At 52.7% G+C, this 22719-nt stretch overlaps 1 protein-coding gene across 1 annotated transcript; it reads right to left on the bottom strand.

The window, feature by feature from the left end:
* Positions 1–5791: 5791 nt before the first annotated feature.
* On the bottom strand, positions 5792–12024 carry CPA1 (carboxypeptidase A1; the record flags this gene model as incomplete). Its single annotated transcript, XM_081101899.1, has 10 exons — positions 5792–5979; positions 7579–7663; positions 8172–8371; positions 8855–8945; positions 9572–9682; positions 9896–9997; positions 10486–10587; positions 10796–11029; positions 11455–11536; positions 11960–12024. The coding sequence occupies 10 exons, from the start codon at positions 12022–12024 to the stop codon at positions 5792–5794; spliced, it is 1260 nt and encodes a 419-aa protein (XP_080958025.1).
* Positions 12025–22719: the final 10695 nt, after the last annotated feature.

Here is a 22719-nt window from a genome sequence, read left to right as displayed (position 1 = left end):
CGCTTTCTCTTTCATCCCCTTGTGCACGTCCTGCTTTTGTGGGAGAGGCGTTCACAGCCCTGAGGTTTTTAGATCACCCTCTGCGGGAGGCCCCGGAGCTGTGAGGGCCGCATTATTCCCTGCTGTCTGCAGTCTGCCTTCAGCATTCACCAAATTTGGGTCCCACTCCATCCCCAGCTGAGAGTGAGCTATGTTTTCTCTCTTATTTCAAATCTTGAAGATGTCCAGACAGTCATCCTAGCAGACATTGAGGGAGAGCTGACTATGTGTCGGGCAGTGTTTCCAGAGTCTTCGTTTTATGTTTTGGCTCATTAGTTCTCACAGCAGTCCCGCGAGGTAGGCACTGTCATTTTCAGGTAGGGGACTGAGGGTGAGGTGGAAACGAAGCAACTCGCCCCGAGTCACTGAGCTAGAAGGTCGGGAGGACAGGACCAGCTGGAGGACTGTGGCTCCAGAGCAGGTCCATCAGCTGGGCACAATCACACTCTCCTCGCCAGGCCTCCGATTTACCGATGAGAATGTAACCTCCCCTGGCTGCTGGCTTCGCCGCCTCACCTGGGACTCCACAGGAAGCACCCCTCCTCCGCGGCGCAAAGGCGAGGGAAGTTCAGGAACCGACATCTGCTCCCGGGACTCTGTGTCTCTGCATTTCCGCCATCGGTGTCTGGGGACCCGTCCTGAAGACAGGTGTCCCAACGTTTCTGGGGTTTGTTTAGTTTCTTAGTGAACACCTACTGAGCTGTCACTTAAGGAATGAGTTACAAACTTTTCATTAGATTGTAGGCAGAAAATAGGCCGTTTTCCCAAGAAGTCCAACTGTTCATTCAATAAACCATATTGATACGATGTGTGCCTGGTCTTTTCTCTCCTTTGTGGTGATGTTTCTGATTGAGGTTGAGACAGAAATGATGTGAACTGGCTCCGGGCCTGAGGCCCGGGCGGGAGGAAGCAGCAGCAGCGCTCTGTGCCCCCTGAAGGGTGTTAGCAGAGACGTTCACTGCACTCTCCCGAAATGCAGCTGAGCCGCTGCCCGGGCTAAGCAGAAGACTTTTCATTTTCTTCTTTCAGTTTGGCAAGAAACTTCGGGCAGCGTCCGTCTCTGGGGCTGTTAAATGATGCTCGCGGTTTGCGTTCCCAGTTTAATGCGGATCCTGAAAGCTTTGGGGAGCATTCCTTACCCTTTGACGGTTGCTCAGAGTTCACGGGTGTCCTGTGCTTTTTTTCTCAGAGCTCCTCCTCCAGCCGGCCCATCTGAATGTTGCAGTTGGTCATATCAGCTTCCTGAAAGTAGCATCTGGGTCTTAGTGTGTTCACAGAAGGATGTTTCTGTCCTTAGAGTCCTGAGAGCAAGAGCCCATTTGCATCTTCAAATCCACCTAGTCCCACTCACCCTGGCAAAACAATTGCTGAGATGATGAATAGCCGGCACTGGGCGAGGGACCAGTGAGGTCATTTCTGGATTGCATTCAGTGGCATTTCAATTTTAACTTCAGGCCAAAGCCAGAAAGCTAGACGTGTGTGTGTGAGTGTTAGTTCAGAGACCACCCCAAGGGTTCTCACGGACCGCCAGTGGCTCACTGGCCATATATAATGGGCTAAGAAAAAAGTAAAATGAGTTCATTGAAAAATAAGGAATTGTGAAAAGTTTTAGAGACGAAGCATAATCAATTGCCCTCATCAGTTCCCCAGAAGCTAAGGGAACAGAATCTGAGCAGAAGGAGCTCTTGGGGATTTCCCTCTGAGCTGCGGCAGAGTGCTTCAGGGAATGGTCCCCAGCTGGAGGCATGAGTAACCCTTTCCCTTCCTAAAAACTGCTGCTTCCAGCTCTATCTGGAGTGTAAATTTTTCCAAAGATAAGACAATTGCATTGATCCGGGCAATTGATGGTGGAATATGATGCCAGAGTAGAAGAAATGACAAATTATAAAAAAGAATCTGGGCTCAAATGTATTACTTATTTTTTGTTGTTAATCCTCACTTGAGGATATTTTTTCCCTTGGTTTTTAGAGAGGGTGGAAGGGATGGAAGGAGGGGGAGAGAAGGGAGAGATTGAACATGCAACCCAAGCATGTGCCTGACCAGGAATCGAACCCATGACCCTTCGGTCCATGGGCCAACGCTCTAACCACTGAGCAACACCAGTCAGGGCTGGGCTCAAATGTAGATGGCTATTGACATGTTTGATGTTGATACTAGAGAACTTTATCCATGGGTTATATTGTGTGTTTGGAACAGCACCCCCCTGACCCCCATTATTAAAGTTCATTGCAAGAAAGTCAGAAAAGTTTAAAGAGGAAAACCACCACCACTACCCATTTAAAATATGTAATTCAGTGTTACAGTAAATTTGCAGAGTCGTGCAACCATACGCAGTCCTGTTTTAGAACATTTCCATGGCATGGCTGGCTTCTTCCACTTGGGATGTTGTGACCATTTTCCCACATCAACATAGACCGCAGTGGCTTCACGATACTCCGTGTATAAACCTGTCACATGCGCATCAATACTGTTATCTACTTAGGTTCTTTTTCTTTTTATTTAAATGTTTATTATTGCAACCATGTACATACATGTATTTGAAATTATCTGAATATTTTAATAAAATAAATTCTTCCAAGTGGACTTCTGGGTCAAAGGGGCGATGCATTGAAAACTTTTGCCCACATTGCCAATTTGCCCTCCAGGAAGGAGTGTAAATTTATCCTCCCACCAGTAGGATAAGACAGTCTTATTTCTTCAAACCCTTGTTGGTCTTTTTATTCTTTGTCAATCATGGGAGAAAATAATATATTTGTTTTTCTTTATTGGCCAAAAGATTTCTCAGAGGATCGGTATCTTTCATACATTTATTGGCTTTTTGTGTTTCTTCTTTTGGGAATTGCCTATTTTTCTTTTGAAATATTAGTCTATTTTTTGAACTGCTTTTACTTATAAGAGCTCTTTTCCCCTCAAGGTTATTAATGCTTTTTCATAGGTGGTACAATACTTTCTAAAATTATTGCTTCTTTAAGCTTTTGTGCTTTTATTTATAAAATAAAAAATTTTACCAATAGATTTTAAAAAATATGTATCTGCAAACAAAATGTAATGCTCTTCCTACATTTAAAATATAAAACAGGGGTCCTCAAACTTTTTAAACAGGGGGGGCAGTTCACTGTCCCTCAGACCGTTGGAGGGCCGGACGATAGTTTAAAAAAAAACTATGAACAAATTCCTAAGCACACAGCGGCGGCAAAACACCTGGCGGGCCGGATAAATGTGTTCGGCGGGCCGCATGTGGCCCGTGGGCCGTAGTTTGAGGAACCCTGATATAAAAGTATTAATGACTTCTGTGTCTCCATTTAACAGGCATTTATTAAGTCCCTACTATGTGCCAGGCACTTGGCCAACCAGTAGGGATTAAGTATTAACAAGAACAATGCAATCCCTGCCCTCATGGAATTTTCATTCTAGTGCTTCATCCTTTGTCTTTTCCATTTCCTTGACTCTTACTTGCTCAGAGCCTTACTTTCTAAACTACACCTTGGAGAATTCAAAATAACTTGCAAGCCTATACTAGACAGATTATAAAATTCATGAGTTCATTAGAAAAAGTGGAGAACATTCATTCCACAAATATATATTGGACATCTGTATATCAAATACTATTGATGGTTTTGGAAATTGAATGTCAAAATGTTTCCTACTATTAGGAAGCACAGTGTGTGTGTGTGTGTGTGTGTGTGTGTGTGTGTGTTTAATATATTTTTTTTTTATTTCAGAGAGGAAAGGAGAGGGAGAAAGAGATAGAAACATCAATGATGAGGGAGAATCATTGATCAGCTACCTTCTGCGTGCCCCCTAATGGGGATCAAGCACACAACCTGGGCATGTGCCCTGACCGGGAATTGAACTGTGACCTCCTGGTTCATAGGCTGACACTCAACCACTGAACCACACAGGCCAGGCAGGGAGCACAGTTTTAAATTAAGCAATTTGACCCCTTGAAATCTAAGTAATCCAGTTTTGTAAAATGACATATTTTCTTACAGTATTTTTTCACTTATGTCTTTATTAAACAAAAAGTTAGATCAGCTTTTCACTTGTGCAAATTGAACCATTAAAATGGGTTTCAACTTATCTTCATAGATTGAAGGAAAATGTTTCCCAAAAGATAACTTGAAGGAAGTGTTTAAAACTTTAGGTCATGTTTCTATAAAGGCTGAAACACTATTTTACCTTGCCTCCTATAAGTTTACATATATTGTATGTATAGTCAGTTTTATTCTTTTTTATTTTTTAATTTGGCAGCAAAAAACCCAAACACATATATTTAAAAAAAAAAAAACAACCTTCAAGATGAAAATTCCCCAAGGGTCCCTTAAAAAAAGGCATTTTACCTTTAGGCCATTTTATGTGGGAAAAGACAAGGCTGTTAAGTCAGTGGAGCTGCAAGCATTTTGACAACCCAACCCAGCTGGTACAGGAAGAGGCTGCCAGCCCCACCCCCTTCCCCACTGTGTGGGGAGCTACCAATCCATCCCACCCACTTCCCAGTGACTTCTGTAGGAAGCCATCTTGGTTGAAGAGATACTAGGGCCACGTGAAAGCATGGGCTTCATTTGGGATGTTGGAGTAACCCCCTGCTCCACAGTCACATCGTAAGAGATTTGAAGAAAACAATGTAGGTTCTTGCTTTGGAAAAAGATTGCGGTACCCTATATATTGTTGTGCTAGCCACTAAGGAGCTATCACAGCCATCAGAATCAGCAAGCCAAACGAGGGAAGGCAAGTTCTAGGCTCTGTGGAGGGCATGCAGAGGAGAGCCTTATGTTTGAGAACGTTTGTGAATGAATGTTCAGGAGTGGTGGTGGGTGGGACAGGAAAGGGTGTGGAGACCATGGACCAAAAGATCCTGGGAAGGCTGTGCAAAGGTAAGGGAAACTACTTCTGTCCCTAAAGGCAGTCTTCATGATAAACCACAATTAATAAAATGTCCTGGGCCCGGCTGGCATGGCTCAGTGGTTGAGCATCAACCACAAACCAGGAGGTCACAGTTCAATTCCCGGTCAGGGCACATGCCCAGGTTGAGGGCTCGATCCCCAGAGTGGGGCGTGCAGGAGGCAGCCGGCCAGTGATACGCTCTCATCATTGCTGTTTCTATCTCTCTATCCCTCTCCCTTCCTCTCTGAAATCAATACAAAAATATTTTTTTTAAAATGTCCTGGGATTGGTGTTCTTCATCTTCAGAAAATGATTCCGTTTAAGCTAATTGCTCCCTCCCAATTTCATTCAGGAGTGGGAGACCATATTTGCTTTACAGAAATTTGCTTTGCCTGGCTGCAACATCTATTTGGGGCAGCAGTGGCCACCCGATCATTCTCTTTCATACTAGAAGTTATTGCTGTTGTAGATGAATGGGTCCAACCAGCTAGACTATTGTGCGAGCGGAATTCCTCGCCACAGCAGGGTGCCAGGCATTTGGTTAGCAGCTGTGACTGCAGCTTGCTACTAAGGTATGAACAAATCACCCCACTGACGAGCTGAGCTCGGGGTGGTCTAATTAAAACAGATGCCACTTGGATACAAACTCACAGGACCTTGGAATGCGGGGGGGATTTCGGGGTCATCTAGTCCAACCACCCACACATGTGCAGCGAGGCCTGCAGGAACTAAATCACTCCTGCCCCAGCTTGAAAGAGCAGGCGCGCCACATGTGTTCCCATATGCACATCCCAAGAGTCTGTTCCATGCACACTCGAACTTTATTCGGTTGCCGGAGAGGCTAAAGGGGAGGGAGCGAAGGGCCAGTTCAGTAGGGGTGCTTCAGGGTGTGGTCCATGATGGTCTGGAGCGCCAGCCACGTCTCCTGGGCCGTGGGGACGATCTGGGAGGCGGGCAGCAGGAAGCCGTAGCGCCCGGTGTCGCGGAGCTCGAAGGTGTAGGAGTACTTGATGCCCTGGTTGTAGGTCCAGTCAATGGTGCCTCCACTGGCTCGGTCTGGGCAGCAACAGAAGCGGGAGAGCGAAGGTCAGTCACCTGGAAATACTGCAAGGGCCAGGCTGACGGTCCAAAGCCCGGAGCCCCTGCGGCGCTGATGGGGTCACCATCTACTCGGTGCCTGCTGTTGACCCAGCAGCCTGGCTTCCTCCCTAGTAACTCCCCAGAAGGTTCTCAGCCCAAGAGGCCCACCGAGGGGGGCCGGCAAGGCTTCTCCTCTCCCTGAGGATGCGGGAAAGTTCCCACGATCGCAAAAGCGCCACTGAGAACCGCTCTGTCCCCCAGGAGCCGTTTTGGTCAGGCCTCCAACTACTCCAGCTAACCACTTGGGTCGCCAGGATTTGCACCCTGGGCCCGTGGTCTGCAGGGGGAAAGTGCAAGGGCCAGAGTCAAAGCAAAACTTTCTTGTCTGTCTTTTCAGGAGAGACTTGGCCCAGATTTGCAGTTACCAAGCCCTTAGGAAGCTGCTTTCAAATTGGGCAGGGAGGAGGGGGGCGGCTGCGTATCTGAATTTAACCTGACAGCCTTGAATAAAGCAAAACCCTTAGACCTGGTGTTGAGACAGTTGCCAAAGAAGGCCTGGAGCCCAAAAGCAAGGCCAGCCCTGGGGAAGGTTGTGACCCACCAAACCCTGGGCCCGAGGGCGGGACGTATGTGAGACCTGCACGCCCCCCACCTCTGTCCCTGTGCCTGCTTTTCAGTGCTCCTGCCTCCGGTCAGCTGGTTAACCCGGTGCGTTCCCTCTGGGCCCCACAGATCTGCCTGCACCCCACCTGCCTCCACAATTCTGTGTTCTCACTCGGCTGCAGCCACCAGGGTCTCTGTGCTATCCCTGCTACTCCTACAACACGGGGCCAAACCACAAGGTAGGGCTTTTGTTCTAGAAGTTTCCTCTGTCTGGAAGCTCTTCCCCAGATAGATAGCCTCTGGGCTTCCTCCCTTATTTCCTTCAACACTTGTCCAAATTTCACTCTCTCATGGAGGCCTTCCCTTCAACTCACCCGCCCACTCCTACCCCCAGGTTCCCAGGTCCCCTCAACCTGTTCTAGTTTTCCTTTTACTCCCTAACATACTGTACCATTTACTCTTGGTCATTGTCAGTCTCCCTGGCTAGAATGTAAGGCTTCGTTTTGTTTTTAAATCTATGCTTACTTTATTCCCAAGCAGGTAAAACAAGGCCTAGTGCACAGTAAGTGCTCAAATATTTGTTGGGTAGCAGTGTTCCTACCACGGTCACTGTATAAGCAAGTGGGGAAAGAGTAGATGTATTCTCTAATTGAAGGACATTGCAGGGGATATTTTTTAAGTTGAATCTCTGGGTGATCTACGACTGCCAGCAGAACTCTCCACCTTCACTCTCCACGAAGCCAGACTTAACCCCAAGACAAGGGGACAAGAGTTCTCAGAGGAACCGACATGTTTGTTTGAAGGTGTCGAAGAAGGCAGAGAAAGGGCAGCACTGCCCACGGAGCCCGCAGTTATCAGGCGGGGTCAGGAGCCATTCTCCCTGCCCATGTCCCCAGATCTGGGCACCCTTGGCCAACTGAGCTCGCCCCACCCCCGCCCGGGGTCACACACAGAGACCATGCACCCACTTACAAATTGCTTTGATGATGCTGCCATACTTGAACTTGGTCCCATACAGGGAGGCCAGGGCCGTCACAGCAGACTTGGCCAGCTCATCCTGGAGAAAATGCCAAACAAAACCCATCATGGCCAGCAACACCAAGCCCCCAGAACAGCAGGGCCAGGGCAGCCAGGGGTGGCAGGGTGACCCGGGAACACGCACCCCGCAGAAGCAGGTCCCGAGCAGAGAACACAGGGCCTGCTAGGACCTGCAGGGCGGCTCTGGAGCTGGGACCCTCTGACCCTGCAGGATGTCTGCCTGGCACTTTCCCGCCCTTTGGTCACACTGTAGCTCCCAGCCTGAACTTGAGATTCAAGCTCCAAGTCGAGCCCCTCCTCTCAGCCTGCCACGTGACAGAAGTGACTCAACCACTCGATGCCTCCGTTTCCCAGACTGAAAGTAAGGCTGGTCTGTCTTGCCAGTCTCCCCCGTCAGGGGCCCGGGGGGAACAGGGTGTCAGGCAGGTGTAGGCCCTCGCGCCTTAAGCAGATCTGATGGAGGAAGCCCTAGGCCTGCTGCCCAGAGCTGCCTTTGGGATCGAAGGGCAAGCGGGGTGAGCGCGTACCAGCTCAGCCTGGTCCTGGGCGGGGTCTGTTGTGTAGCCATAGGGATAGAGGAGGAGCTGGGAGTAGCTGTGGATGGAGATGAAAGCCTTGATGTTCCCATGGCTCTTCACAAAGTCCACGATGGACTTGACCTCCGTTTCGGAATTGGCAAACTTGCCGTGGTAAGTCTCAGAGCAGGGGTTGCTGCTGGCTCCAGCCTCTGAGGAGGAGAGAGGGGGTAGTTGGCATTCCTTACAGCGAAGCCAAGTGTCCCTGCATGGGGTACGGGGTGAGGTGGATGTAGGAGGGCTCACCCCCACCCTCCGATGAAGGAAAGGCCAGAGGCCTTTTATAATCTGGGGGCCCACCTCTCCAGGCCGTGGGCAGAGATGATGGACCCGCCCAGGACGGGAGAAGGGCTCTCAAGCCAGACCCACTTCTGCATGAAGGGGCGGCCTGCAGACCCCTAGGGAGGCTTCAGATCTCAGTTCCATTGGGAAGAACTTTCTCGTTACAGACAAGGGACAAGCAAGCCTCAGAATGCCACCTCCCTCACAGCCTCAAAGAGGGGCTGACAGTCCCCCCCCCCACCCCACCAAGCCCTTGCTGCTGGGGCAGGACAGGGACGGGGGCAACAGGACAGCAGTGTAAGAAGGCATTCCCAGTTGCCCCATCCCTGCTCCCAGATCACCCTGGGCCTTACTCCCAAAGCCAGCGTCCCAGTTCCGGTTGGGGTCCACCCCAACACAGGAGGAGCCTGCCGTGATGGATCGAGTCTTGCGCCACAGGCGGTTCTGAGGAAGGAATCAGACACTAATCTGTTACCATCCCCGGCGCTCACAGGGTGCAACTCAAAGCACCCTGACCCGGAGCTTGGGTGTGGACAAGGCCTGGGGCCGGAAACCACTCTCGACTGGCTGTCGGGAGGAAGATGTATACTAGCAGAGGGGGCTCTTGGCTGAAGGAGGATGGAGGAGGAGACAGTGGGTGACATGTGGCCAGAAGTTTCTTCTGGTGGGAAGTGAAAAGGCCTGAGGTGCCCACCCCATTCACATCTGATTGGTAGCATGCTGTACCTGCCATAACAATGAAATAAAACCAGGAAGTAAGGTCTGAGGCAGTGGGTCTCCACTGGGGACAATTTTGTCCCCCCACAACTGGACATTTGGCAATGTTTGAAGACGTTTTTGGTGATCTCAGCTAGGGCGCTGCTACTGGCATCTCATGAGTACTCGTCAGGATGTGCTAAACACTCGGCACGACCAAGATGCCAAGAACGCCGAGGTTGAGAACCCTGGTCTGGGGGCAGGTCTGTTTGCCCTTCCCTTGACTCCTGGAGGTTGAGAATAGGGGTGAGTAACCTGGTCTCAGGAGGCAGAGGCCCACCCTGCTTTCCCCAAGAACAGGAGAAGGCATATACCTTGCTGTGGGTGAAGGCAAAGCCATCAGGGTTGGTGACAATCTCTAGGAAGATGTCCATCTTGTCAAGAATGGCGGTGAAGGCCGGGTTTTGGCCATAGTCCTGTGTGATCTGTGAGGGTTGGAAGGCAGAGAGGTGAGGGGGCCGGGTCAGGCGTCTGCCATGCTAGACAGTAGACACCTGCCCGCCCCGCCTCTGCAGTCACGGTACCTGGGTGGGAAGAGGAGGCCAGTATTCTATGGGCCTGGGGCACCAGTGCTCCACGGGGCCAGAGGCCCCCCCTCCCCCCCCCCCCCCCACACACACACAGCTCCCCGGGCTCACCTTCTTTGCAAACCAGATGCCGCTGGCCTGAGTGACCCACTCCCGGGAGTGGATGCCGGTGTCGATCCAGATGGCGGGGCGGTTGTTTCCCCCAGTGCTGAACTAAACGAGAAGAGCAGAGAGGTGGTCGGGCTGGGGCCTGGTCTCGCCCCGGGGTCAGAGGCCAGCTGCTCTCTGGGTATCACAGGTGGAGACTCTGTTTGTGGGGCTACCACTCAGGTGGGGCATAGGGGCGCGGCCTGGACAGAGACCCGCACAGAACTTGGCCTCCTGCCCTCAGCCCAAGCTTCCAGGCCCCACCCTGCTCCTCGCCATTGGAGGTCACAAAACATTGGTCTGGGTCACCCCAACTCCAGGCTACTTCCCACAATGTGAGACTTGATTGGAAACGCTTAGGTCACTTAAACGTTAAGATTGTGCATACAGATGCGCGCACACCTAGGCCAGCATGGATCTCCAGACCTTCCCACTGTTGGCACAGGGAGTCAGTGAACACGGTGTTCCCCGTGACCACAGGCTCCCCCTACACACGGATGTGGGTGCCCATTCTTGCATATGTGCCGTGTACACCACCTGCAGGAGCTCATTACCTTCAGCACGTAGATGGGACGGCCTTCATAGGTTTTGCCGATCTGGAGCTTGCTGACAAGCTGTGGGTGCTCAGCCACCAGCATGTCCATGAAGCCATAGATCTGAGAAGGGACAGGAGGGAAGGCCGGCTTTAATGGCTTCCAGGCACAGGGATGCCTCCCTTAACGTTCCAGTGAGCCCTGCAGTGTGGAAGGGCCACGGCCCAGACCACCAGGCCACATGGAGACAGGGCAGGTGCCACACACACCCAGGCTCTGCCAGCCTGACCAAGAGCTTGGTGCCTGTGGGCGTGGCCCAGAGGTCCCTCACCTCATCCAGGGTGTGGTAGGTGGCATAGTTAAAGGTGTCGGTGGAGGCGGCCCGGGCCTGGAAGGCGAACATCTGCTCCTCCTCCTCGTCCAGCAGCGACTGCACGTCCTCGATCATGATCGTGTACTCGATGCCATGGGCCTCCAGGAAGACTTTGACAGCCTGGAGGCTGGGGAAGGGCACTCGGACATCGATGGGGGAGCCAGGCTGGGCAGGGCCCCGCCAGAAGTCCAGCTGGGAAGGACAAGAGCCGGCACTGTCACAGCGGGCTGGGGAGGGGCCAGCCTGGGAAAGGGTTTGGTGGCAGAATTTCCCATACAATTGGGGCTGTCAGGGACAGAGGACGAAGGGAACCCCTGGACACAGGACAAAGTCCAGTACGATCAGAGAAATGGCCCAGGAAGCAGAGTCAGGTGAGGACATGGAGACAGCAAGGGGGGGGGGGAGGACTAGAACGGGGATCCCCCCTTTGCTCAGGTGCTCAAAGGCACCAAGATGCAGGAGGTTTAATCACTTCCTAACAGGGATCAGTCCCATGGCTCCTTTCTAGAAGGCTTGGGGGCGAGAGCCCAGGCTCCAGGGGTCGTGGGGGCCGAGGGTGGGCCCAGGTGGCCTGAGAGGCACCCTGGGCCTCAGGGAAGGCTCCTCTGTCCTCTGACCTGCAGGTGCTCCAGGTCCTCCAGCTCCGTCACCTTCTGGACCTGGGCTTCATCAGCCACAGAGATTCGGAGCACCTGGTGCCTGGGCAGAGGAGAAGGGGAGACTGAGGGTCCGAGAGCCCCTCCTGGCCATGCACACTCGCCGGTGGGAGGAGGGCAGCAGGCGGCCTAGAAACCAGGCTGGGCCTCAGCCCTCTGGGCTGAGCAGGGCGAAGCACAAGGGGTCTCAGCAATAGATGGTCTGGGCTCCTGCGAACCTTCCGGACACTGCTGATGTCCCCAGTCCCAGTGCAGACTCTGTGTCTCTCTCCAAAGCCAGCCAAGCCCCCTCCTGCCTCTTCTCCGGGAAATTCCTCCTCAGAGCTCAGGTATCCAGGGCTCAGGGGGCGGCCCTGGTCCCTTCTCAGCCCTGGTCCCTGGTCAGCCTGCCTCCCAGAGTGTGTCTGTCTGTCCATCTCCTCCAGACGGTGGCTGGAGGCTGAGCCCTCCCTACCTCCGCTCTTACCCCACGAAGTCCTCTTTGCCAAGGACAGCCCCCAGCAGGAGACTGAAAATCAGCAGCCCCTGCATGTTGAAGCCAGTTGGGAAGGTCAACTGAGAAGAGAGGATCTGGGGGCCTTTTAAACTCTCCCAGGACAGAGGTTTCCTGCCTGTGCCCGAGAGCTGGCCTCCCCCTGCACCTGGGTGCTGTCCCACGGGGAGGGAGCGGTGGGAGTTCCGAGCTCTGATACCTTCTCACCCTTCCTGATAAAGTGGCAGGGAACAGGGCAGCTGGAGAGATAAGGTGGGGCTCAATCCCTTGGCCATGAAGGGCCTGAAGGTCACTGGGGCTTAAGGCCCCCCAGCTGGGACCCTGCTCGCCCACAGCCCACGGTGCTGCACCCACAAGCCAGGCACCCACAGTTGTCCTGGGCAGCGGAGAAGGAGCCAGGACTTTGGAGGAGCCACACCAGCTGGGGCCTCTTGTGAAGCGCTCCCTGAGACCAGCTAGTTTGTTCTTGTGACAGAGCAGGCGGGACCCCGTACCCCACCCAGTTGCTGTACCTGCTGCTCCTCACCACGTTGGCTTTGTCCAGGGCTCCGCCTCCCCTGTGCAGGGCACACCCCCTCTGGGGTACAGCCCCTTGTAGGGCACTTCCCAGCCCCACTCCTATCAGCCTTGGGGCCCTGCGGGAGTCGGGCCTCAGCTGGGGCAGAAGCCCAATTCCTGCCAGCGTCTCCTCCACCACCCCCACCACAGGGCTCTGGGAGCAGGACTGCCCTGGATGGGAACTGTAAACAGATGTCATTTGAGCAGACGGTGTGGTGCTGGGAGCCAGGGCCAGGCGGTTGGGACTGCCCAGTGCCCAGAGGGCCCTGGAACTCACAAAGGGGAATTGGCTCTGGCTCTGGACTCTGATCTCATCGTGGAGACATCTACGGAAAATCCGCCCGGATCCACAGGGGCCCCAGCAGCTCCCGGCACCATCTGGGGGCCCGGCTCTATCTCAGAGCCTCCAACGTGGGTGCTGACGACAGCCTCAGTTGCCCTTCCTGGTTTCCATGTGCTCCCTCTGCCTCTCTGCCCCACCCCTACCTGCCAACCCTCCTGTGTCCAGGCAGAGTGACCCATTCTAGTAGCCCACGGCCTCCTCCTGAACCCAGACGATGAAATACTAACCCCCCACCCCCACCCCACCCCCAGGTCCTGCGCCTCCATGAAGACTGTTGTTTTCCACTCTACAGCCTCCAGGCCCAGGCAAGGCTCACTTCCTCCCTGAAGCTTCCTCTGGCTTCTTCCTCCAGCACTCATCTGCCCCTTCTCTGAAGTCGCATCCCTTTGTGCCGTCATCCTTCTGGGCCAGGCACTGTGCTCCACTGTGAGATGATGCCCAAGACCCCTGGTCCCCGATCTCAGGGAGCTCAGGGCCCAGCAGGGAAGACAGGAATAACCAACTCTCAGGTCCTCCAAGAAGCTGCCATCAAGACTAGACTAGACGTGCCAGGGAGTCATGGGGAGAAATGCCCAGGAAGGATAACGAGGAGGGATCAGAAGGCAGGAGCACCTTCACCAGATGTGGGGGCTGACACCTGGGGGCGGAGGGGGAAGGAGGGAGGGGAAAGGATGGAGGGGGAAGGACGGAGGGGTGGGCAGGAGGAGCTCAGACGGCAGCACAGTGCTGAGACCATGACAGCCAGGCTGTTGTGCCATCTGTGAGCCAACATGGTCTTCGGGCGAGTCCTGCATTCCTCAGGAAGGCTGGCCCTAGTGCCCGCTTTGCTGTCGCCAGCTGGGAACAGCCGTGGGAAGAGTGCCCTCCTCTCAGCTATGTCCCCTGCTGACTGGTCCCCGACCTCAGAGCTCTCGGTCTGGTGGGAAAGTGACCAACTAACATGCTGGTTCTCCGACAGGTCTTACAAGAAGCTGTCGCCAAAACAGAATTAGACACGCAGGAGACTTCCGGAGATGCTCCCCTCGCTGCGGGAGACCTGAGCAGGGGGTTCTCCGGGGTGTGGCCTGAAAAGCACCAGGGGGGCTATGGACTCGGCACTATGGGTCCACGCAGGAGGGTCCAGGGAAGACTTTACCAAGAAGGGGACATCTCATCTGCGTCTTCATGACAGGATTTTGCCAGGCCGGGAAGAGAAGGGATGCTTATCACACGAACTCACACTTACTCCTCCTTCCTTGTAGCTGGAGTGTTATTTCTATCCCCCCAGCCAGACTCTAAATGTGCTCAGATGAGGACCCGTCTCACCTGGTCCTCACAGTCTCATTTCAGTGCCCTGCGGTCTTCTCAGACTCTCCAATCTGCCCCCTCCAAAAAAGAAGGCTTGTGGAGGCCTTCCTTGGTCTGCATTATTTAAAAAATATATATGTATTTTTTTCTATGTCTAAATCTAACGCTGTCCTATAATTTTGACTCTGTTTTATGTACACTACACATGTGTGGGGTGTTGGCTAATGCTGAGGCCTTCTGTGAATTCCAGAAAAGACAAGCCCATGGGAAAAGGGAGGAGGGGTGGGAAAGGGCGCAGCCTCCGGAGAGGGCCTCCTGCAGCCTCCAGCCAGCCATCTAAGGTGTCCAAGAGTCATAGGATCTATTTTCTTGCAAAGTTGGGAAAGACTAACTCAATGCTGTAAACAAATAAGGGCCCTCACTGGCCGGAAGCTGAGGAATGGGGTCCCAGGTGGAGACTAGCCTAATTCCCCACGTCTTTGCCAAGCACCTCAGGAAGCTGAAAAGTGCCTCTTGGTAAAGACGTTTGCTAGAATGGGACGTGGGGCAGAGGGCCTCAGCTCTGCCTTCCCATTCCGCGGGCTGGTCTCGCATGGGTCCAAAGCAAGGCGGAGAGGAAGGCCACGGGGCTGGAAGCTGGGGGAATAGGCAGAGAACCAAGCCCTCTGAGCATGAGAAAGAAACCACCAGGCTGGCATCTAGGCTCAAGGACAGGTGGCCAGGCAAGTGCCTGAATGCAAATAGACGGAGGCCCGATGGAGGCCCACGGACTGGTGTTCACGGTGTCCCTCCCTTCTTCCTGGCCGAACAAACCCGGATTGTGTGCAGCCATCACCCCTCAGGGAAGTCACCCCCTTCCCAGCTCCGGGACTAAGTCGAAGAGCAGTCAAGTGACTGGTTTAGGGATGGGCATGTGACCTAGTTTTGCCAATGAGATGTGGGGGGGAGGTCAGCAAAGAAGTTTCTAGAAAACACTTCCTCACTCTTGAAAAAGACACACGTTTCTCTGCGTATTGTCCTTGTTACTAATTGGGGTTTCTGTTGTTTTTGTGAAAAACACTCCTGCCCTAGCTGGTTTGGCTCAGTGGATACAGTGTCAGCCTGCGGACTAAAAGGTCCCGGGTTCAATTCGGTCAAGGGCAGGTACCTTGGTTGCGGGGTCCTCCCCGGCCCAGGCCCTGGTGGGGGCTCATGCAGGAGGCCAGCAATTGGTGTGTCCAGTGCTTCTCTCTGTCTTGCCCTCTCTCTCCTTAAAAATCAGTGGAAAAATATCTTTGGGTGAGGATTAAACAAATTCATTAGTTAATCAATTAAAATGAAAAGCATTCCAAATGCTGTACTTAGTAAACCTTTAAGTGCTTGTACTGTCGGGAGACAATACAATTTTCAGTCTAGGGAACCTTTATGTGACATAGGAAAAGGCCCCCTCCCCTCTGGGCAGACACAGTCCCTCAGCCTCCCAGCAGAATGCCTTTGTCCGTGCACAAACTGGACAAGTACCCATGACAGCCCTGTGGCCAGAGAATGCCCAGGCGTGGTAAACAGAGGCTCTAAGACGCTGCTCAGAGACCCTCAAACCAAAACCTAGAGAATAGGCTGTTAAAGAGGCAGAAGAACCAGTCCCCCCGTGTCTAGATGAGGGAGCAAAGGGGCCAGTGGGCCAGGGAGATCCTCGCAGAGAGCACAGATGGGCGCAGTCAGAATGGCTGGACCCAGTAAAGCAGGAGACTTCCGCTGTCTTCCGTTGGCCAGTGTGTTTAACGTTGTGTGTGGCGCAGTTGTGTGTCTGGGAATTTAAGTCGATGAGAATTTAGAGCAGCCAAGAGGTGGACTGTAACAGACACCCCACTCTCGCCCTATGGTATCCTCCTCCTTCGGGTAACGGCACCTCCATTTCCCTACGCTGAGGCCATATGACTAGGAACGGACCCCGCCATACCCGCCCCAGCTCTAGGAATGAGCCAGCAAATTCCTTTCTTTCTCAAGCATTTTCAAGTTGGTTTTCTGTCCCATGTGACTGGGAAGATGCACAGCAACACAAGACACTCTCCAGCTTCGGAAGAGGAAGGGAGGATGGCAGCCTTCTAAAGCAGATTGCCACAAAGCCAGGCTGTGATCTCGGGCGGGGTCCTGCACACCCCGGGCCTCCGTTTCCTCGGTTATGAAACGAGGAGTTGGGCACCGTGATCTCCATGGTCCCTTCCAGCGGTGGCCCTTTGGTTCTAGGGCGTTTGTATTTCTGGTCGCAGCTGCGGTGACCCTCGGGGCGGGGCAGAGAGGCTTTCCCGGTTTGTGTGGAGCTGGCATAGGGCCACAGGGGCCCTATGGCCAACTTGCAAGGTCAGTGCTCCCAGGGCAGTGTCGGTCAGGAGGGGCCCCGTCCTGCTGAGGCTCAGTGGGGGGCTGGGGCTGGGGCTGCCTGGCAGGCTGGAAGGAGGAGGCTCTGGCAGGGTCCTCTGAGTTTTGCTTTCATAGCTGAGCGCCCAGAGCCTGTTGCTTGTTTTCTTTGAAGCTGCAGAACCGTCGATTTAAGGTGGCCAGCGGTGCTTGTCTCCAGAAGGGACCCGAAGGCTCTGGAGGAAGAGTCACCTGAAGAGAGAAGTGCTCCAGGGGAACGTCAAGTCGCAGCCCACATCCCAGAACAGAGATCTGGAAAGAGGACCTAAGCAGGAGTGGCCACCGGGGAAAAGGGGTTACGGGGGAGGGGAGGTTCGCTTCTTACTTTGCCTGAGAGAGAGAGTGGGGAGGGCTGTTCCTGGACTTGGGGGGCAGAATGGGCTGCCCCTGGGATGGGGGAGCAGGCGGAGGGTCGAGGGGAGCGAGCACTGTAGGGAGGGCGTCACAAAAGGACAGGGACCAACTCCGACGCCAGCGTCCGGGAGAAGGGTTTTATTTTCTGCACTGCCTTTCCCTTCTGTATTCCAAGTAGAATTTTGTGAAATGTTACCCTGTGGTCTCAGCTATGCTTTGGGGAGTTGGGGGAGGTGAACTGAGAGGCAGGAGTGGGGACGGAGAGCCACAGAGCTTAGCGAAGCTGGGTAGGGGAGAGCAGGAGGCCAACTCCAGACCTCAGGGTGGCAGGGGGAAGGAGGGAGGCCAAACAAGCCAAAAAATGGATTTGCAAACATGTCCTTGTTCCCAAGGATTGTCCCAGGTACTCAGGGAAGGAGAACCTCCAAAGGTTGCCCTTCGGGACACCACCCCCTCCCCGAAGACAATTATTTACACACACACTCTCGCACACACGTGCGTGCACACACACACGCTCACACACACACACACGTACACACGCTCACACACATGCACACACGCACACACATGCTCACACACTAACACACATGCACACGCTCACACACATGCTCACACACACATGCTCACACACATGCACACACGCACACACATGCTCACACACTAACACACATGCACACGCTCACACACATGCTCACATGCTCACACACGCACACACACGCCCACCCACATACACGTGCGCACATGCTCACACACACTCACACACATGCACACGCACGCACACGCTCACACTCACACACACGCTCTCACACACATGCACGCGCACACACGCTCACTCACACGCTCACACGCACACATGCACGCTCGTTGTGGTGTGGCCTCCCAGTCTGGGGAGCACTGACAGGCCCGTGGCGGGGATTCTCTCTCAGCTCGCACTAAATGGCTGCCTGGGCCTTCTTAGGTTTCTACAGATTTTTTTAAATAAAGAAGCCTTTTTAAATTAAAAATTTTTTGGTAAAGTCATTTTCTCTCTGGCTTTGTCTGGGGCTGTCAGAGGGGAGACAGAAGAGGCCGGGTGCCCCTCACGGGCCTCCTGGAGCCCGGCCACGGCCCCGACCCGGCCCCCGCCTGCCCGCACACAGGACTCTTTCACATTCCAAACCGCCGCCTGGTTTGTTTTTGTAAGAAAGCAGTAACCGCAGCACATTCACTGTGGTTCTTTATGGCTTTCCATATGTACAATCGCTCTTTCTCGCTTCAGTTTTTCCAGTGTTTTTTTCCTTTAAATAAATGCTCATAAATTCTACTGGTGAAAAGGATGAAAAAACATACCTGAAAGGAGCAGTTTGTTGGGAGGGAAAAAAACCACGAAGCTGGATGTAGAGAACTGAACCTTGTTTAGCATTCTATACGTAGGAAATAAATTTTTTTGAAAGTTAAGGTTTTATGAAAAAGAGATCATTCTGTAATATCTCTAAAACTTACGTGTCTAGGTCTTGAGCTTTCATTTGATCAACTTGACCGCCAGCCCTCGCCTCCCTGGGTTTGCTGCAGGGGCCCCGTCCTGGGAGGGAGACCCTGCCGGGGTGCGTGTGGGACCTTGAGTAAGTTGGATGATCCAGAGGCTCCCTGTTTTTATAACTACAAAACAAGGGCGCTGGACTAGCAGCATTTAAAGGAGCCTTTCATCTGGAGCAGTGGTTCTCAACCTTCTGGCCCTTTAAATACAGTTCCTCACGTTGTGACCCAACCATAACATTATTTTCGTTGCTACTTCATAACTGTAATGTTGCTACTGTTATGAATCGTAATGTAAATATCTGCTATGCAGGATGGTCTTAGGCGACCCCTGTGAAAGGGTCGTTGACCGCCAAAGGGGTCGCGACCCACAGGTTGAGAACCGGTGATCTGGCGAGTTCCACAGCTTATAATTAAGTCAGTCACTTGATAAACGAGAAAGAAACTGATTTGGAGGCCCCTTCAGAGCATCTGCGGCAGACTCTGCCGGCTGCCTTCCCCATACCCATTCTCCCCTTCCTCCTGACCAGCAGAACCCCAAGTTTCATTTGGGGAGCAAGATGCCCTTACACCTGGGCGTGGCCACCTGACACAGTCCCAGCCAATAAGATGTGAGTTTAAATCCATAGCTGGCTCACATTTTTTGCCCCTCACCTCTCCTGCCTGGACTTCAGTTATATGATGGAGGTAGTCTAGGGGTCAGAATGACAGCAGAGTGGCAACACAGATCAGGCCACAGGCATCCGGTCGCCAGTGCATGAAGGCGCCGCTGAACTAGAGGGAACGGCCCACTTCGGATGACTTCTTGTTCTGTGATAGAAAGAAGCCCCTGGTCTGGCTAACCCACCGTGAAGCGGCTTTCTGTCACATAATGCTAACTCTAGTCCTCATTTGTACGAGGAAGAGGAGGAGCAACAATCCTTCAGCAAATATTTAGTTCTACTATGTGCCTGAGTGAGGCCCTGAGTGAGGATGAAGAGCCCAGACATGGTCCCTGCTCTCCTAGAGTCGCAAATCAGTGGTGGAGACAAACAATAGCACAGAGACAAAGGCACCCATTAATTATTATCATTGCTACAGAGAAAACAAATAAGGCCTTGGAAAATAGAATAATAGATCTGCTTCCAGTGGGTGGGCCTGGAATAGGGGTCCTCAACTACGGCCCGCGGGCCACATGCAAATACAAATATTGTATTTGTTCCCATTTTGTTTTGTTTTTTTTTTGCTTCATAATAAGATACGTGCAGTGTGCATAGGAATTTGTTCATAGTTTTTTTTTAAACTATAGTCCGGCCCTCTAATGGTCTAAGGGACAGTGAACTGACCCCCGGTTTAAAAAGTTTGAGGACCCCTGGCCTAGGACTAGTGAGGAAAGGATATTGAAGGGGAAACCTTAAGAAGTGGCTGTTTGAAGAAAGAATGAGAAGAATATTCCAGACAGGAAGGACCCACCCATGCGAAGGCCTCTGGCTGGGACAGAGTGGAAGGAACTGAGAGGGAGCCGTGAACTTGGAGCTGGTGAGCGAGGTAGTGAAACAAGACGGGAGAGGCAGGCAGGGCCGGCCATGCCGCACCTGGGGAAGGTTGTATTTTAAGTCACTGGAGGATTTTTAGGAGAAAGTTGCATTCTAAGGAGATATCCATCCGAAAAGCAGTTTCAGCCCCAACTTTGGTGGGCTTTTGGCTGCACAGATCATGCCAACATGGCTGTGGACAAAAGGCTCCCAGCCCATCGTCCAAAGGGGCTTTGGGCATATGACTCAGGCTCACCTGAAGGCCAGTCCCAGGCTGGCACTCGGGGGCTGCGTGCCCTTTTGCCACTATCCTCTCTGAGCTTCCTCCGCTGAAAAGAAGGACAGGAATAGCCCTGCCTCTTAGAGCTGAGAGGAGGCCATGTGTCGAATCCTGTCGTGCATTGGGAACCATGCCTGGCACATAGTAAGTGCTAGAAACGGGTTTGTTGTTCTCACTGTCCCTGGGAATCCACCAGGGTCCAGATACTCCCGCCTCTAGGGCAGTGCGTCTCCAGCTCCGCGTCACCTGGGCCCCCTCCCCACAGAGTCTGGCTCCGCAGGTCTGGGGTGGCCCAAGAATTTGCATTTCCCACAAACTTCCAGGTGCTGCGGCCTGTGGTCTGCAGACCACACTGCTTTAGTCCAGGGCCATGCAGCCCTTTGGGAATATTTTGGAGGAGGATGACCTGCCTCGCGCTGTTGCAGCCACCTTCAGCCCTAATGGGCCATGCCGGGGGTCGGAGACCAAAGCCCCACCGCCCCTGGAAGATGCCAGCATGTTCCCTCTGGGAGGCAGGCGAGCAGGGATCAGCTTTTAAGGGACCTCTGACCTCCTGGGCAGATGGAAAAAAAATGCTGGACTGAGGAGTCCACCCCAAAGATTCCATTTCAGCCTGGGGGTGGAACACAAAAATATTCATGTTAAATGACTCCCCACGAACTCTGCTGCAGGTGTGGCCAAAGAGTGGTTTTGTGACGGGGATCTTGTTTTTAGGAAAACCCCAAGTTCAAATGTCCTTCAACAACTTTCCAGCCGTGTGGCCTTGAATGGTTTTTTTAAACCTCTCCAAATGGTGCTTTCCTTAACTGAAAAATGAGCTTATTAATACCAATAATATCCTCCCCGTGAGGATGAAATACAAATATTTATGCAGAGGGCATAAACGTTAAAGTCACAGACTCCAGTGTGCACAGGTATAACTCGCTTTATTTATCTGCAGTTTATATTCACTTAGCCCATGACCTCGTATTTCCACGAAGAGCAGAAAACTGCAGCTTTGAAATTCTAGATCGCTCACACAGCTTCCAGCTTGAAAAATCCTCCGTCTCTTTCGGGAAACTGCAGCCCGAATGGGGATTCTCTCCTCCTCTGTTGCTGGCTCATCCCCTGGAGATGCTCTGTGTCCTTCAGGAGTCCGTTGCCCTGACTTTCTCAGGTCTCCCACCTGGCACCTCTGGACCTGGGCTCCGGCCTCTCCCTGGGGCTTGGCCTTCTTGCCTCTACCTGGGCCTCCTTACCTGGACCCTTCTCGTCTATTTGCTCAGAGCTCTCCACAGCTGCGCCACTGAGGTGTCCCCAGCCGAATCCCTGGCTCTAATCATTTGCCCAGACCCCTTGCTCAACGATTATTTATCTACCGCTCACGTGCCGTGTTGGAATGGGCCTGACCTATAGTTTTAATCACCACTGATGTCCTCCTTCCATTAACTGGTCCAACCTCTGTTCTTTGACAGGTTGGATGAAAAGAGGGACTTGTCCTGATTTCACCCCACTTTCTTCCTTGTCGGTGATTTATAGTAAAACCCTGTGTTTTGCATCTTGCAGGGGCCAACCCAGGGATACCCACAACAACAACAAAAGTCTGGCCCTTATGAATAAAATGTCTTGCTTCCTGCTTCAGATTTACCCAAATCCATCCAGCTCTCCAGCTGGCCTCTTGCTTCTTGGGGGTACCTGCCCTTACCTGAAGGCAGGGCACATAGACCCATTACTCTGCTCCCCAGTGGTGGCGGCAGGGAAATCAAAAGGTATAAGGAAGCCTGAGGATGGGGGAGAGAAAGGGGTGATATTTTGTCTATACCCCTTTCTCTCCCTTAATAAAGTGTTTACTTAGCACATGGCCTGGCCTGAACTAACTGCTAAGTGCATGACCACCATGACGAAACGGGGAAGAGGAGGAGAAGGGACCTCTTCTCCCTGCATGTGCAGTGCTTTGCTGTGCTGGCTCTGAGAGGCTCTCACTCTGTGTTCCCAAGACTAGGGAAGCCTATGAGGGCGCCCAGGAGGAGCAGGTCACACCAGTGACTTGCTCAGTTTCATTTACCAGGTGAGTGGGATCTTACGGGGTGAGTGGGATCTTCTGAGTGGGGCCTCTGAATGTTCCCCTGCCCCCAACCAGCATGGGCAGTGAAGCAGGAGAGAAGAAGGCTGCCTCTCTGCGCCCACCTCTCCCCCAAGATGCTGGAAATGCCAGCACTGGAGATCCACTCTTAGATCAAACATTGTCCCCTCCGGGGTCACCTTGAGATGTACATACCACTAAGAGGACAATGTGTCTGTTAGCAGCTCCTAGGGCAGTGATGGCGAACCTTTTGAGCTCGGCGTGTCAGCATTTTGAAAAACCCTAACTTAACTCTGGTGCCGTGTCACATATAGAAATTTTTTTATATTTGCAACCATAGTAAAACAAAGACTTATATTTTTGATATTTATTTTATATATTTAAATGCCATTTAACAAAGAAAAATCAACCAAAAAAAATGAA

The sequence above is a fragment of the Myotis nattereri genome (genome assembly GCF_964212035.1).
Source record: "Myotis nattereri genome assembly, chromosome: 11".
NCBI lineage: Eukaryota > Metazoa > Chordata > Mammalia > Chiroptera > Vespertilionidae > Myotis > Myotis nattereri.
Note: the sequence above shows the minus strand (reverse complement) of the source record. Positions and strands in the feature narration are given on the sequence as shown.